General features: G+C 36.4%; 2 protein-coding genes across 3 annotated transcripts in view; both read left to right on the forward strand.

Moving 5' to 3' along the window:
- The first annotated feature begins 3,930 nt into the window (after positions 1 to 3,930).
- On the forward strand, positions 3,931 to 6,809 carry LOC105974905 (uncharacterized). 2 transcript variants are annotated; one of them, XM_088823450.1, is made up of 2 exons: positions 3,931 to 4,436; positions 4,794 to 6,809. In XM_088823450.1, exons 1-2 carry the CDS (start codon positions 4,229 to 4,231, stop codon positions 6,506 to 6,508), a joined length of 1,923 nt encoding a protein of 640 aa, XP_088679576.1. In that variant the 5' UTR covers positions 3,931 to 4,228; the 3' UTR covers positions 6,509 to 6,809. The 2 variants fall into 2 exon arrangements, with proteins under 2 accessions (XP_088679576.1, XP_012855518.2); XM_013000064.2 differs by having other exon boundaries at positions 3,931 to 6,809.
- A 3,610-nt stretch (positions 6,810 to 10,419) lies between these two features.
- Positions 10,420 to 15,161, forward strand: part of LOC105974904 (uncharacterized) — a 62,273-nt gene continuing 57,531 nt past the window's right edge. Inside the window, exon 1 of the mRNA XM_088823455.1 lies at positions 10,420 to 12,741. Within this exon, the coding sequence (XP_088679581.1) occupies positions 10,550 to 12,679 (2,130 nt within the window). The 5' untranslated portion in view covers positions 10,420 to 10,549 and the 3' untranslated portion in view covers positions 12,680 to 12,741. The remainder of the gene's footprint in view (positions 12,742 to 15,161) is intronic.

The following is a 15,161-nucleotide window of genomic DNA, read 5'->3' on the forward strand; positions in this document are numbered from 1 at the left end:
CGGACCCCCCTGTGTAACTTCGAATAGCTAAAAAAACCCTTGTGTTAAAAAATTTAGCAAAGACCCCCCTATATTTTATTTTGCTAAGCACACAGCTCCATACTTCGAAATTAAGTGCTGACTTATATGAAATGACATACCTATCCCTAGTTAAAATAAATCAAATACCCCACACCCAAAAGCGTATACAGTGTAAGAAAATCGGCCAATTCTTTTTTTTGAAAAATCTTCTCTTTGGCGGCGGCGGCGGCGGCGGAGTTGAAGACGACCACCTCAAGAACAACGAACAAAGAACAAAGGGAAGATGGCTTTTGTTAGTTTTGAGACAAATTTTCTAGTTCTTGAATTTCATTTGGCCACTTTTGTATAGTGGGAAAAATACGAAAAGGAAAAAAAAAAAACAAATGAATTTCTGATTTGGGTTTCTTGATGATTTGGAGGAGGATGAGGGAAGAGGCCAGTGATTTCGAGGAGGCTGACGGAGTCTATTATGGAAACTTTTGGTGGTTGTAGGTGTGTGGTGGAGAAGAGAAATCTGGTTGTGGGGTGTGGTGTTGGGTTGAATCGGGAAGATGGCTTTTTAGAAAATATTGGGTATTGAATTGAAAATTTTGAGAACTTTATTTTGGTCCTTATTAAAATTATGGGGCGAATTTATAATTTTTAAAATTTTTGATTTAAAGGGTATTTGAGTATTTTTGCATCAAAAAACACATACCCATTCGCACATTTCGTGCGTGCTACACACGTTCGGCTCGGAGGGGCCTTATCGCCTTTGACTAATTTTCATAGGGGGGTATTTGCTAATTTTTTTAACACAAGTGGTTTTTTAGCAATTCGAGATTACACAGGGGTGGTTTTTGCAAAAAACCCATTATTAATTACACGTTTGGCACATTTCACATTTTTTTCCACGAAGGGTGGCTAACTTGACTTGCTCAAGCAAGAGCTACTTCATTTTCAGCCATAATAAGCAATGAATTTCTTACAAACTGGTGAAGACTTGAGTTGACTTGAGAGAGAAAGAGAGAGAGATGTTATGACAAGGGGCGGATCGAATAGGGCACGTAAAATAAATTGCCTGAAAATCATTTCATATCTGACACGGAAGAATCGAGGAGGTTGAGCAATTCCGCGGCTGAGATTGTGGTGACAAGTCACTAGCATCACACCCTCTTAATCCAAGAGGTCCTGTTTTCGGATCCTCGGGGTCAACGTGTAATATTGGATAAATTAAGGTACTATGGATGAAGTTGATGTAAATTATATTTTGAGGGTTTTTTCCGGAAAAAAAACACAAACAGATGAGTTTTTTTGTAGGACTGAATTCACTATTCAGTTTGGTTAGAAATGCAAACTAGCCCACCGGGGATATATGCAAAATTTAACCTAACAAAAATAGCCAAACAAAGAGAAACTAGGGAGTCAAAATAAAAGGAATTTTACAAGGAAGATTACTTCCAACTCGATATAAATAATAAAATTCCAATAAATGACAATATAAGAAAAGACCGAATTAAGAAAATATTATTTTCTTCCTTGAAGTTCCACCGTCCACGTATACTGGTATAACTGTAAGGACATTTTCAACAGTTATTTAAAAATCGGTTGTCTATATCTATAATTTAAGAGACGAACAGTGTTATACAACACCACTTTTAACGTCACATTCCAACAACATTGTTTATATTTTACACAATTATCATTTTTTACTATTTTACAAAAACTTTAGTTCTGAATTAATTTTAACAACTATAATTTTAATTTCACATATATACACATATATCTTATTTTAGTGTTTTACTCAGAAACTTTTTGGAATTAAAATATATTGCAAAGTATAATTTAATGTTATGTACATGTATTAAAAAAAAAAGAAAAAACTAAACACTCTTTATTTTATTAATAAAAAGAAACATATATGTGCAAAATAATTACCATCTGCATAATAATTATTGTATTTAATATATAAAGAATAACACTGATGGAACTTTTATTATTGTTTATGTTTACACAATTTGTAAATTGTAATTTTGGTTTGTCAATTTTGGATATGTAAAGTTAAAATGTAAAATATTTTGCCTTTTCCCACTTTGTTGTTGAAGATGTGAATTTTGGTATGAAGTGTGTAAAATATATAAATTATAGATATACATCATCTTGTTGGAGATGCTAGAGGCTTATTTTACAAGTCGTTTTTTATTTCCTTTAATGTTTTGACCAAGACTTAGCATAATATAAAAGTAGTATAAAATATCGAATCAAAATATAAAAGGCAAAATTACACCAACGCCCTAGATGTATGCTAAAATAACTTTAAGGTCTCTGTTGTATCAATAATTACAATGAACTCTTGAAATAGTATTAGAAACCCTAATGGAATAATACACTGGATACGTTATTCCATTAGGGTTCTAACTTCTAATGAACTATTAGTTTCAGGAAGTGATCGAGACAACATAATTAACCATGAAGGGAATTTCATGCAAGTTTTTCGTAACACAATGGGTTTGATGCATATTATTTTCAATAAAATGAAATTTATGAAGAAAATATTTATTTATTTGAAATTTGATTTTTTTTCTTCAGATTAAGTCAAACACATTTATTCAAACTTTCAAAGTCAAATTTTTAAAATAATTAAAATTTAGAAACTTATATAAAAAAAATCGAATTTTCATATTATTTTTATTCTTTTGACATATAATACATCTAAACTAAGTTATATAAATATATAACAATTTTAACATTATACATATATATTACTCAAAAAAAAACATTATAAATATATAGTTTGGAAAATTTTATTTTTAAATACATTGATAAATTAAAATTTTATCCAAAATTTTATTTAGTTTCAATTTTGCCAAACTAAGTTATATGAATATAGGGTAAATTACAAACACCCCCCTGAGGTATGGTCAAATTACAAAAAACCCCCTCTTGTTTGGATAATTACATCTACCCCCTCAACTATGATTTTTTCTTAGACCTCCACCTTTATGGTGCCAAATTCAACATAGTCATCTAGATTCCGTGAAATGTAATCTAGTTTGTACTCTTTTTGTGTAAAAAATGCAGTTTCCGATGCACCACAAACTGATATATACAAGCTAAAAATCACATATTATGATCATCTTGCTTCATAATGTAGAGTTTAAATGGGATAAAACGGGTAGAAAAGTGATAATATTCCATATAATCTCGAAGATTCCACTAAATTTGATGAGTTGAGGGGGGTGGTTGTAATTATTCAAACAAGAGGGGTGTTTTTGTAATTTGACCATACCTCAGGGGGGTGTTTGTAATTTACCCTATGAATATATAACAATTTTAACATTATACATATATATTACTCAAAACAAATATTATAAATATATAGTTTGGAAATTTTTATTTTTAAATACATTGATAAATTAAAATTTCATCCAAAATTTTATTTAGTTTCAATTTTGATGTAATTGTTTCTTTTGTACAAATTAAATTTTGGAAATCCAAATGAAAAAACAAAGATGTTCACAAAATTTAATATTTTGAACTGAAAACGGCAAAATTTAAAAAAAAAATGTTTGAAATTCCATCCTTACCATTAGTCTTTAATTTCATATTACAATCGAATATATGTGTTTGATTTAATTTGAAAATTAATTCAAATTTATAATAAATAAATTGTTTTTGCATAAATCCCTTTTATATTGAAAAAAAGATGCACCAAACCCCTCTGTGTTGCTATAAACTGGCATGAAATCCCCTCAATAGTTAACGGTGTTAATTGTTAACGGAATAGAGGATTCCATTCGAGATAAAATATAGCAAGGGAGTTCTACACAATAAGATTAACACAAGGTGGTTTGGTGCAGTTATTCCATAACATAGGGGTTTTATGCAATTTACCCCTATTTATTTTTTCACAAAGGGTGGACTTTCACTTCATTGGCTTAGCTTGCTAATTAACTGATCGTCTCCACCATATGAGAGAGAGAGAGAGAGAGAGAGAGAGAGAGAGAGAGAGAGAGAGAGAGAGAGAGAGAGAGAGAGAGAGAGAGAGAGAGAGAGAGAGAGAGAGAGAGAGAGAGAGAGAGAGAGAGAGAGAGAGAGAGAGAGAGAGAGAGAGAGAGAGAGAGAGAGAGAGAGAGAGAGAGAGAGAGAGAGAGAGAGAGAGAGAGAGAGAGAGAGAGAGAGAGAGAGAGAGAGAGAGAGAGAGAGAGAGAGAGAGAGAGAGAGAGTAATGGAATCATATAGCTGCTACCAAAGTTGTAGCTTATCCGAGCTGCGAGACTTGTGCAAACACGAAGACCCAATCTTGACGCAAGAGAAACTGGAGGAGCCAATGCCATGGATAGGGCTTTACGTAGCAGCAGCTTCCGCCGTATGCGCGCTGGCAATGGCGGCCGACGCCTTCAGGGGATTCCGAAGCAGAAGGTTTTGGCTCCCCTGTAAGTATTTCTCTCTCAACGCATTTACCCTCATACTATTAGCTGTGGCAATGAAGCTTCTGGTTGATCTTACAAGTATGGCGATCGGATTTAGAGATATTACCGCCCGTATCAGCAGTCTTGTTTTCATGTCAACTGCTATGGCTAACTTCACGACCTCTCTGGGGTCGATGACGAACAACGAGATTGTACTGAACCTCGCTGCCTTAGCCATTCTTGTTGTTACAGTCTTTGCAAATGTCTGCATTCATAATGTCCAGATTAATTATTTCTATTATATGGGTACAAGTTTTGCAGTAGAGATTGGATATACTGTGATCATGCTTATTTTGCTTTCGATATTATGTTTTTCGGCAGTGATGGTTCCATCCGCCAAAATATGCATAGAATCGGCGTATCAGGACATGCACAGAGAAATATCGAATAATAATCGACTACTTGAGTGGGGGAATTTTAGTGTCGATGAAGTCAGAGTAGCGGTGAGAAGATATTGGGTGATGGCAGAAACGGGGAGCTCCCAATTTGTCATCACACGCTCTGTGGCCTGTGTTGCTTCGGGCTCGATGTGCCTATTGGTGGGCGTAACTCTGTCTTCTCTTCTGCTTAAAGAGGAATATTGCTTGCTACCACGTAACTGTGACATCTATTCTAATTATAAGTGGTCCATCTATTGCATTCTAGTCGTTCAGTTCATTGGAGTGGTGTTGGGTGCTATTGCTCCTCTAACGAGATGGTTCGTTGCTGCTCAAATCAAGAGCTCTAATATAGGCACTAGAAGTTTCAAAGACGAATTTAAGGTCGAGACTTATTGGACTCAAAAGCTCGTCTATTGGCAAGAGCGCCCTGTGCCTTTACAAATTCGATCCCACGTACACAGAAAACTTGTCCACAATGCCAAAAGATTACTTCTAAATGTCTGCATCGGAGGTCAGATTGTGAATGTTCTGTTCAGCAAGCTAGTTCTGCTCGTTTCGGCTGCCTTTTTGAAAGGGTTTTTGTTTTGCTTCCACCGAATCAAGGCACGTTGTTATAATTCGAATGATGAATCAAGAACCGGAACGGAGTTGGATTATAGCGGTTACATGCTGCTGCTCGAGGGAGAGTCGGGGCTTCCTCGGAAGACGCTGAAAAACATATGCAATGAGGCGGATAAGTTGATCCAAAAGGGTAGAAAGAAGCAACCGAAGAACCTTAAACAACTTGTAATGAAATCCGAAAACTTCAACGGGGTGAGAGAATTCGACAGCAACGAAGTTCCACGCTTGGAATATTATTCCGAAGAACCTCCAAACTGCTGGTCTCTGCCAGTTGTGACTTTGACAAGCGTCGCAGTTTCACTTTCCAATATCGCCGACGATCATAAGCTTAATCAGTTACTCAATGCAGTGAGCGAAGGCCTTTACTTTGTAATGCTCATAGAGAAATCGCTCGACAAAAACGGTGATCTTACAAGCATCCGCCGTGCAGCAGACATTGTTTGGGCAGGGGTTGAATTTTCCAGGAAATGGCTGGATATCGATCTCCAGAATGAAAGCCTCGGAGGTGGGTCCCACATGGAGGCGCTGCAAAACCTTTCAGATGTTGCGGATACAATTGTTACGGATTTCACGACCAAAACGAACTTAGATCCCCTCAAATGGCCTGCTAAAGTTATAGCTGCTCGCTCGATGTACCGAATAACTCAAACGATCATGCTAGCCCACAAAGACAACCATAGCCTAACGAATGAGGAGCTCTTCGAGAGATTATCGGTAATGATATCGGACATATTTGCAGCTTGCCTCACCAATTTAGTGTCGGTCATAATCTTGAAATGCCACAGCAATGCTATCGAAGAAAGGGAGGAAAGTGTCAGGCAAGCAGCTATTCTTTTAGGTGAGAGTGAAGAGATCCTTGAAATTCTAGAGAAGCGCGAACTTCCGAGATTGGATCCAAAAAAAGCAGGTGATATTGAAGAGTGGAGGGCATTTATGGAATTGAATCCACCGGCAACTGCCTCAGCCTCGAGCAACAACGGCACAGCAAATCCACGCTCCAATGCCGAGCAAGTTTCAGTCGAAATACGGGGCTGATTATTTTGCAAGAAGACGCAGCATTTTACGAAATCTTGATACTGAAAACAGGTATTATTAGCCGTTGCATTATCATTTTTTAGTTTGTATTACGGTACTATTTTCTGCATTTTACCTTAATGTTCTGTATAGTAAAAATGGTTTGTCGTGTTTCGATTTGGTTTGTCGTGTGTCGGTTATGTAATGTATTTGATTGTTTTGTTCTATCGTGTTATCTGTCATTACAAGGTGCTTTTGTTAACTCTGCCGTTTGTTTTACATTTTTTTTTTCTGGTGAAATAATATTCTTCTTTTTCTTTTTCGTTTTCGTTTTTTATGGTGAAAATCGTAAATGAGCACTGTGGATGTTGGCTAAAGGGAGGGTGCTCAATTGTTGTGAGGAAATTTAAGGATTTTGAATAGGGATTTTAGGGGGAAATTAGGGATTTGAGGGTTTGAAGAGGGATTTTGCGGGGAAATTAGCCGAATCGGTTCTCGTGAGCTCAGTGAGCCTGCTCGAGCTCGGATTTTAGATTTCGATTTAAGCTAGAGTTTACTTTTAGATGGCTCACGAGCTTTTATTATTGTTATTATTTTTTTTTTATTATAATTATAAATAAAATAATATATAATAATATAATAAGGAGTACATATAAAAATCAAAAAGAAAAACCAGTACATATTTTAATATGTTTATTATAATATAAATAATGTATAGAAAAATTAATTACTATAATTATATTAACAGCAATAAAATAAAATAAAAAGTAAATAAAAAACAGAAAATGAGATGAGCTCAGAAAATGAAAGCTCCATGAGCTCGAGATCGAAAAATAGGTCAAGCTCGGGTTGTTTACACCCGTAGACTACACCACATAATATAATTCTAGCGTTTGACAAATGTTATGGTAGGCTTTGTCGCACTTTTACAAACACTGTATGTAAGTCGCAAGCAACTATACTGATGTGCCTAATTATAATTAGGCCAATAACCTTAATTAGGATTAGGCTCAAATTGCTCTAATTAATCTAATTGTGTGTAAAAACTCAATTAGCATAATTTTTACCCTTAAATGACAACACATCGTCCCATATCGGTTTTCTACAAAAGTTCTACCTATTCATTCACCTATAAATGTATGTTTCATTTCACATAGAAAGGTACATTATAATTTGACAATCAATTATTATTATTTGCTTATATTATTATAGTTTCGCCGGGCCAAACTCGGTGTGTCATCTAGTGTTTTCAATTGTTTTATAGGATTAGTGTTGAGTGTATATTTTTACACTTTATCGTACCTTTTTATTTGAGCTTTTGGTGTGTTTTAACGATAATTGGTGCTTAAAAAGTTGATTTATTGTATTTTAGGTACAAATCGAAGAATTGGAAAAGTATGGGGTCAAAACTGCAATTTTGGAGAAAATATGGGCCAAAAGTGAAAAAAATCAAAATCCTGAAGATTTAATGCTCGGACGGCCGTCCGAGTTTTAGTTCAAATTATGGGACGGCCATCCGAGACTCCGAAGCAGCGCAGTAAAGGGATTTTAATTGCATAAGGAAACTGCCTTCTTCCCCAAGTTCTTCACCCTATATAAGATCAAGCCAATCACTCAATTAGGGATCTTTTTTTACGCAATTTGGAGAGCAACAAAGCAATAACAAAGACGAAGAATTCGAAGACTCTAAGCATAGATTTATCGTTTATGACTTATTTTATTTGTGTTTTTCCTTTAATCATGAGTAGCTAAGTTTCTTATTTCTAGGATTTTATTTGGAACCCTATGTGGGATTTATGAACCCAATTTTATGATTTTATGCAAGTTTTAATTCCGGACTATTTCTTCTACTTGTTTTATTAAGTTCATGGAACTGGCCACTTTATGCGCTTTTATGTTATTGTTAATCGCATAAATCGGAAGATCGGGTTAATAATTAGAACTGTGGTAGAAGAGCATTTGTGGTATTAACATAGGAATATAGTTAATCTCTTAGGTAGCCATTATTGAGATTTGTGCTTAATGGTGTGTTCTAGAATTAATTGCATAGGAATATAGTAATTGAATCTAGAGTATTAGAATCGTAATACACGCGGAAGCGGGTTACGATTATTTTTGCATCTCAGGTTAATAATCCGGGTTAATTGCTTGCATAATTGAAGGAATTGGGGGAGTAATAATCACATAGGGGGAAGAATAAAATCCTAGGCTTGCTTATCTTGATTAAATCTTTGTTTTAAATTGCTTTCTTGTTTTTGCTTGCTTTTAATTTAGTTTAATTTAGTTAATTCTCTCTAAAATTCGACTGTGTAGGGTGGGCTTGATAATAATTGGTAGAATTTAGCGTCAAGGATTAGATAATTAAATATTCCCTGTGGGTTCGATATCCGGACTTTTAGTCCACTATATTACTTGTACGATACGTGCACTTGTGTGTAGGTTTTCGGCCAACAAGTTTTTTGGCGCCGTTGCCTGGGAATTATTTTAATTATTTATTTTATTCTAGCTCTAGATTCGAACAATTTTCACGATTCACCCATTTAATTTTTGTTTTATTTTATTTTGTTTTAGGTACTGTGTATGCGTAACCGTTTGATCCCGAAATCGAACGTACTTTTCGAGCCGCTAGGAGACGTCAACGCGCAAACAATATAATGGCAGCCGAAGAACGCAGAGACGCAGAGGGTCATTTACTCGATGCGAATGGAATTCGCATCCAAGACCCACCCCCTCAACTTCCATTACAGCCAGCAGCTAGGCCACGGGCACTTCAAGATTACATAATCCCAACTCTAGACGGATTCCGCCCGAGCATCCAATATCCACCCATTGAGGCGCACAATTTTGAGATCAAGCAAGGCCTCTTGACGATGCTCCAAAATAACGGATTATTTAGTGGATTGGCAAGTGAAGATCCCCATCTTCACATTGTCAATTTTCTAGATACCTGTAACTCCCACCGTCAAAACGGCGTTTCCCAAGAGGCGCTTCAATTAATTCTCTTCAAGCACTCCTTACAAGGAAGAGCTCGCCAATGGTTGATGTCCCAAGCCCCCCACTCTATCTCGTCGTGGCCTCAACTCCTCAACCTTTTCATGAAAGTTTATAGCTCACCCGAGAAAGACGAGAGAATCCGACGAGAAATTCATAATTTCGTCCAAGAGCAAGGCGAGCAATTGTACGAGGCATGGGAGAGATTTAAGACCCTTTTGAGGCAGTGTCCAACACATGGAGTCGAACAATGGCGGCAAATCCACATCTTCTACCAAGGGATCAACGAGAATGCACGAACCGTTTTAGATGCCTCAACCGGAGGTAATTTTATGAGTCAATCGATACCGGATGCATTTATCATGTTGGATCAAATTGCACAAAATCGGTTTGCCAAGTCAAGCGAGAGGACGGTTAGTGGAGCCAAGAAAATTCCCGGAGTGTTAGAGTTAGATGCAATTACGGCCCTTCAAGCCCAAGTGACCCAAATTGCTCAACAAAATCAACTCATTCTGCAGCACATCAAAGCAAGTCCACCACAACAAGTCCAAGTCGTTGAATCTCCATGTTGTGAAATTTGCGGTGGAAGTCACTACACGCTCCAATGCCAACAAGATGTGGAGTCGCTCAACTACGCCAACAAGTCTATTCTATTATGACATGATTTTGCAATTTTTTTGAGATTTTTTTAAATAAAAAAATAAAAAAATGTTTATTGCATTCAGCACCCCTGTATTATATTGCATTGCTAAAAACATCTCCGTCTTATAACTATTAGCAAAAACCAGCCCTTATAATACGTTTTTTTTAGCACAGAACCCCTAACCGGTGCATTTTAGGGGGTAGTTTGCTAATAAAATTGAATCATATGAGGATTTTACTACTAATTATAGCACATAAAACAATTAGAATAACTAAAGGGGATCTGAATGCAATTAACCCAACATAAAAACATAATATTTTTCTTTACTCAATGGGTATAATTCATAATAAGAGAGACAGAGAATTTCACATGCTAATAAGATCTTTTCTTTAACACACACACACACACACAAACAAAGAACAGAATAGATGCATAAAATGGACCTTATGGGAGATGTAGATTCGACAGCGTTGCACGACAAACTGGACGAGCCAACGCCATGGATAGGCCTTTATATCGCAACAACTTCTTTGGTCTGCACGCTGGCAATGGCAGCCGATGCCTCGATAGGCTTCCGAAGCAAAGAACTCTGGTTCCCGTGTAAGTATTTCACTCTCAATGCTTTTTCATTGACACTATTAGCTGTGACAATGAAGCTGCCACTTGATCTCACGAGTTTTACGATACAAGATGACGACAAACTTGCCCGGATTAGCAGTTTGGTTTTCATGTCAACCGCTATGGCCAACTTCACGACGTCTTTGTGGTCCATGACTGATAACGAGATCGTACTAAACTTGGCTGCTTTAGCCCTTCTTGTTCTTACGGTCTTTGGAAATGTCGCCGTTCATATTATGCACCTGCTTCACTTTTACGATGTGCATAGCATAATGGAAGAACAAATTGTATGTGCTATCTTCATGCTTTTTTTGCTTCTGACGTTGTGTTTTTCCGCTGTGATGCTTCCAACTGCCAAACGACAAATACACTTGGCGTATTGTGAAACGCGCAGAAAAATATCGAACGATAAGAAAGTGGTGTGGGGGAATTTTAGCGATGGCGAACTCAAAATTGCTGTGACGAGATATTGGGTGATGGCACAAACGGGGAGCTCCCAATTTGTGATCGCACGCTCCGTGACCTGCGTTGCTTCGGGCTTGATGTGTCTACTGATGGGCCTAACTCTGTTGCAAGTTGAAACAAGAAAGTTTTCGTACGAAGGTAAAGTTTCTTCGAATTACAAGTGGTCCATCAAATTGATTCTACTCGTTCAAACCATCGGAGTGGCAGTGGGCAGTATTGCTCCTGTTATGAGATGGTTCGTCGCCGCCCGATTCAAGAGCTCGAAGATAGGCCATAAAAGTTTCAGAGACGAAATGAAGGTCGAGAGTTATTGGACCGAAAGGCTGGTCCAATGGAGAGATCGCCCCGTACCTTTAAAAATCCGGCACCACATATATAGGAAACTTCTTCATCATGCAAAAGGATTGCTTCTGAATTCCTGCATTAGAGTTCAGATTGCGATTGTTTGGGCAAGCAAATTAGTTCTACTCATCTCGGCTTTGTGCGTAAAACGGCTTATGTCTTGCTTCCACTACATCAGGAATTTAAAGGCGTCTTGTTATTCCAAGGAATCAGCTGATGAGGAATCAAGGACTGGAGCCGAGCCGGATTATAGCGGTTATGTGCTACTTCTTGAGGGCGAGTCGCAGCTGCCTCAGAAGACACTGAGAAACATATGCAACGAGGTGGATAAGCTGATCCGGAGAGGTAAAAAGGAGCAACCTAAGAACCTTATCGACTTTTTAAATAAATCTGGCAACTTCAATGGGGTTAGAGAATTCGACACGAATGAAGAACCCCCAAACTGTTGGTCTATGCCAATCGTGACCTTGACAAGCATCGCACTTTCACTCCCTAAAATCACAGATGATACGGCTAATCGGTTATTGAGTGTTGTGAGTGAAGGCCTCTACTTTGCAAAGCTTATAGAGAAAAACCTCAACAAGAACGGTGATCTGGCAGTCATTCGGCATGCAGCTGACGTGATCTGGGTAGGAGTTGAATTCTATCAAACATGGCAGGATGTGGATCTCCGGAGAGAGAGTCTCGAAAGTCGGTCCCACAAGGCGACGCTGCAAAACCTTTCCAAACATGCTCGAACGATTGTTGATGATTTCTTGAGTGCTAGAAGTAGCGATCCTCTGATGCAGAGCCCTCTAAACTGGCCTGATACAGTTATAGCTGCTCACTCAATGTACCGGATAACTCAAACTATCCTGCAAACCTGCACAAACAACGTAGCCCAAAACGACGAGGAGCTGTTTGAGAGATTATCGGTAATGATCTCAAGCATATTGGCAACTTGCCTCACCAATTTAGTGTCTGTCATAATCTTTAAGTGTCACAGCGATGTCATCGAAGAAAGGGAGGAAAGTGTCCGCCAAGCAGCTATTCTTCTAGGCCAGAGTGACGAAATTCTTAAAATTTTACAGCCGCGTGATCTTCCGGAAATCGATCCAAAAGAAGCAGCTTATATAGATTCGTGGAGGGCGTGATGACTATAAGTTTGTAATAAGTAAGCACTAGCTGCATATTTACCTTATATTTCGTACAACAAGTATTATTTTCAGGCAAATGTGTATCAGATTGTCATTTGTATATAGTCATACTTCTATCCATCATGTTTCCTGTTACTTGAAATCCCTAATTCAAAAACTCCTCACAAAATCCCCAATTTTTTTGCTTAATATTATTAATAAGGAGAAGGTTAATGCTATATTTAGATAGTATTTTGATATTATTATGTATTTTCCATTTGAATAAAAAATAGGATTTTCGATTTTTGATTTTTTTACATCCCAATTTCCGATATTCCAAGAAAAAGAGTAAAAATTAGAACGAAATTGAAATTAATTTTCACTCTATAAGTAAATGCTAATTTCGATCCAATATGTCCGATTTTAATCCTATGTCTATAGAACACCATAAATTTTCAATATCAACCCACAAATCAATTTACTAAAATCAATATATGCCAATATTTCACTTTTAATTGCAGACTTAAATGTAAAAATTTAACAGTGAACATGATATACAACATAAGCAGTACAGCAACAACTTACAACTTTTAATACCAAGAAAAAAATATCAGGAATCGTTTTTTACGATCAAGATTTCGTAAAATGCCCGTCTTCTTGCTCAAAACTAGAGTACGGATTTGTTGTGCCATACTTACTCGAGTCTAAGACAGATGCCGGTGGATTTAATTCCATAAACGCCCTCCACTCTTCAATACTAGCCGCTTTTTTCGGATCCAAGCTCGGAAGATCACGCTTCTTAATAATTTCAAGAACTTCTTCACTCTCACCTAAAAGAATAGCTGCTTGGCCGACACTTTCCTCCCTTTCTTCGATAGCATTGCTGTGGCATTTCAAGATTATGACATACACTAAATTGGTGAGACAAACTGCAAATATGTTCGACGAGGTTCTTGGTTCAATTCTTTCTACCACTCTTCATCAACTCATCCACCTCATTGCATATATGTTTCAGCATCTTTCAAGGAAGCTTAGACTCGCCTTCAATAACACGTTCAGTCCTACGGTGTCAAATTTACCTACTGAATAAGGGGTTGTTTCGTAAGACAATACATAGTTGAGGGAACTAGTTGTAATTAACCAAACAAGAGGGATATTTTCGTAATTTGACATTATTTCAGGAGGTGGCCGTAGTTTACCCAAAAAACGAAAGATCAAATAAACATATGAAAATCGTAACTACTCTTCTCCATTTAATAGTAGGGGTTGGGTGTTTGCTGTATTTCGTGGGTACAAGGTTACTATTAATATTTTTTTAGGGTGTGAAATGCTAAAATGATACATTTCAAGGGTGCAAAGTGCAAAGTACAATTAAGCCAAATGAATACTAATTTGTGTTAAAAATTGCATATACTATTATTCATTTTAGATTTTACTTTACCAAATAAAAGTATATATCCATCACCATTTTTATACGGAATCAACATATTCCCAAAATGAAAAAGAAAAAAAGCACTTGCCATCTATAATCAATAATTTGATTTGGGAAATATTGGTCAATCTTAAATGAAAATTTAAATTAAAATCTGGATTTTGGATCCTAAAATATATTTATTTCATGCTATATAAGTAACCTCTTTCTTACACACATATACCACCACACAATAGACACAAGAGAAGAAAAAAAAATCATAGAATTAAGTTTGGAGATGGCTAATAAGTGCTTTTGGGTTCTTTTCGTCCTTCTCTCAGGTTTATATTTTCATATTTATTTTTTAATTAATGTAATTTGAAAAATTAATTTGTAAATTCACAATTGTTTTGAATTTGTGTAAATTAGTATGCCAATTATTCTTCTTCTTTTTTCCCCCTCGAATTGCGATCAGTGTGAATATATTTATAAGACATACGAATTTTAAGTTACAAAAAGTATTTTATTTATCAGAGGGGCGCCCAAGAGCAAATCCACCCTTGGGCAAGGGTTGACTCAAGTCCAGCTTCAATTAAAAAAATCACCCCTATATTATATCCATATTTTTATTTAGTCTACTTAGTTTTTATTATTTAGCCGTCCTAAAATTCAAATTATTGCAAAAAAAAAAAAAGTACTAAAAAAATCTTTTTTTTCTTTTTCTATTTTCTTTGGTATTATCAAAAATCAATTTCCTAAATTTGTTTCATGGGTGCTGCACCCGAAGCCTTGAAAATTTAAGTCCACCTTATTAAGAACGATAGTTTTTTCGTGGAATATAATTAAGACTAAATAATTAACTAATTAATTTGTGTTTCGCAGTTGCATTAAGTGTTGTTAATGTTGTTGAAGGACGCGATTGTGTGACTACAATTGAAACGGATGGATGCGTTGATGATCTTTGCAGTAAACATTGCAAGGAAGCTTACAATGGAATAGGAATTTGCACGACCGATATAGTACTTAATGCAGTTGTTTGTAGTTGCTCGTATGTTTGTTGATAATAATCGTAATTTAAATTAAATTGTT

Source organism: Erythranthe guttata, chromosome 9 (assembly GCF_056151865.1).
Source record: "Erythranthe guttata isolate IM_541 chromosome 9, IM_541, whole genome shotgun sequence".
NCBI lineage: Eukaryota > Viridiplantae > Streptophyta > Magnoliopsida > Lamiales > Phrymaceae > Erythranthe > Erythranthe guttata.

Excerpts from the sequence above, each read along its gene's own strand:
- LOC105974905 (XM_013000064.2), top strand. The coding sequence starts at position 4,229 with ATGGAATCATATAGCTGCTACCAAAGTTGTAGCTTATCCGAGCTGCGA.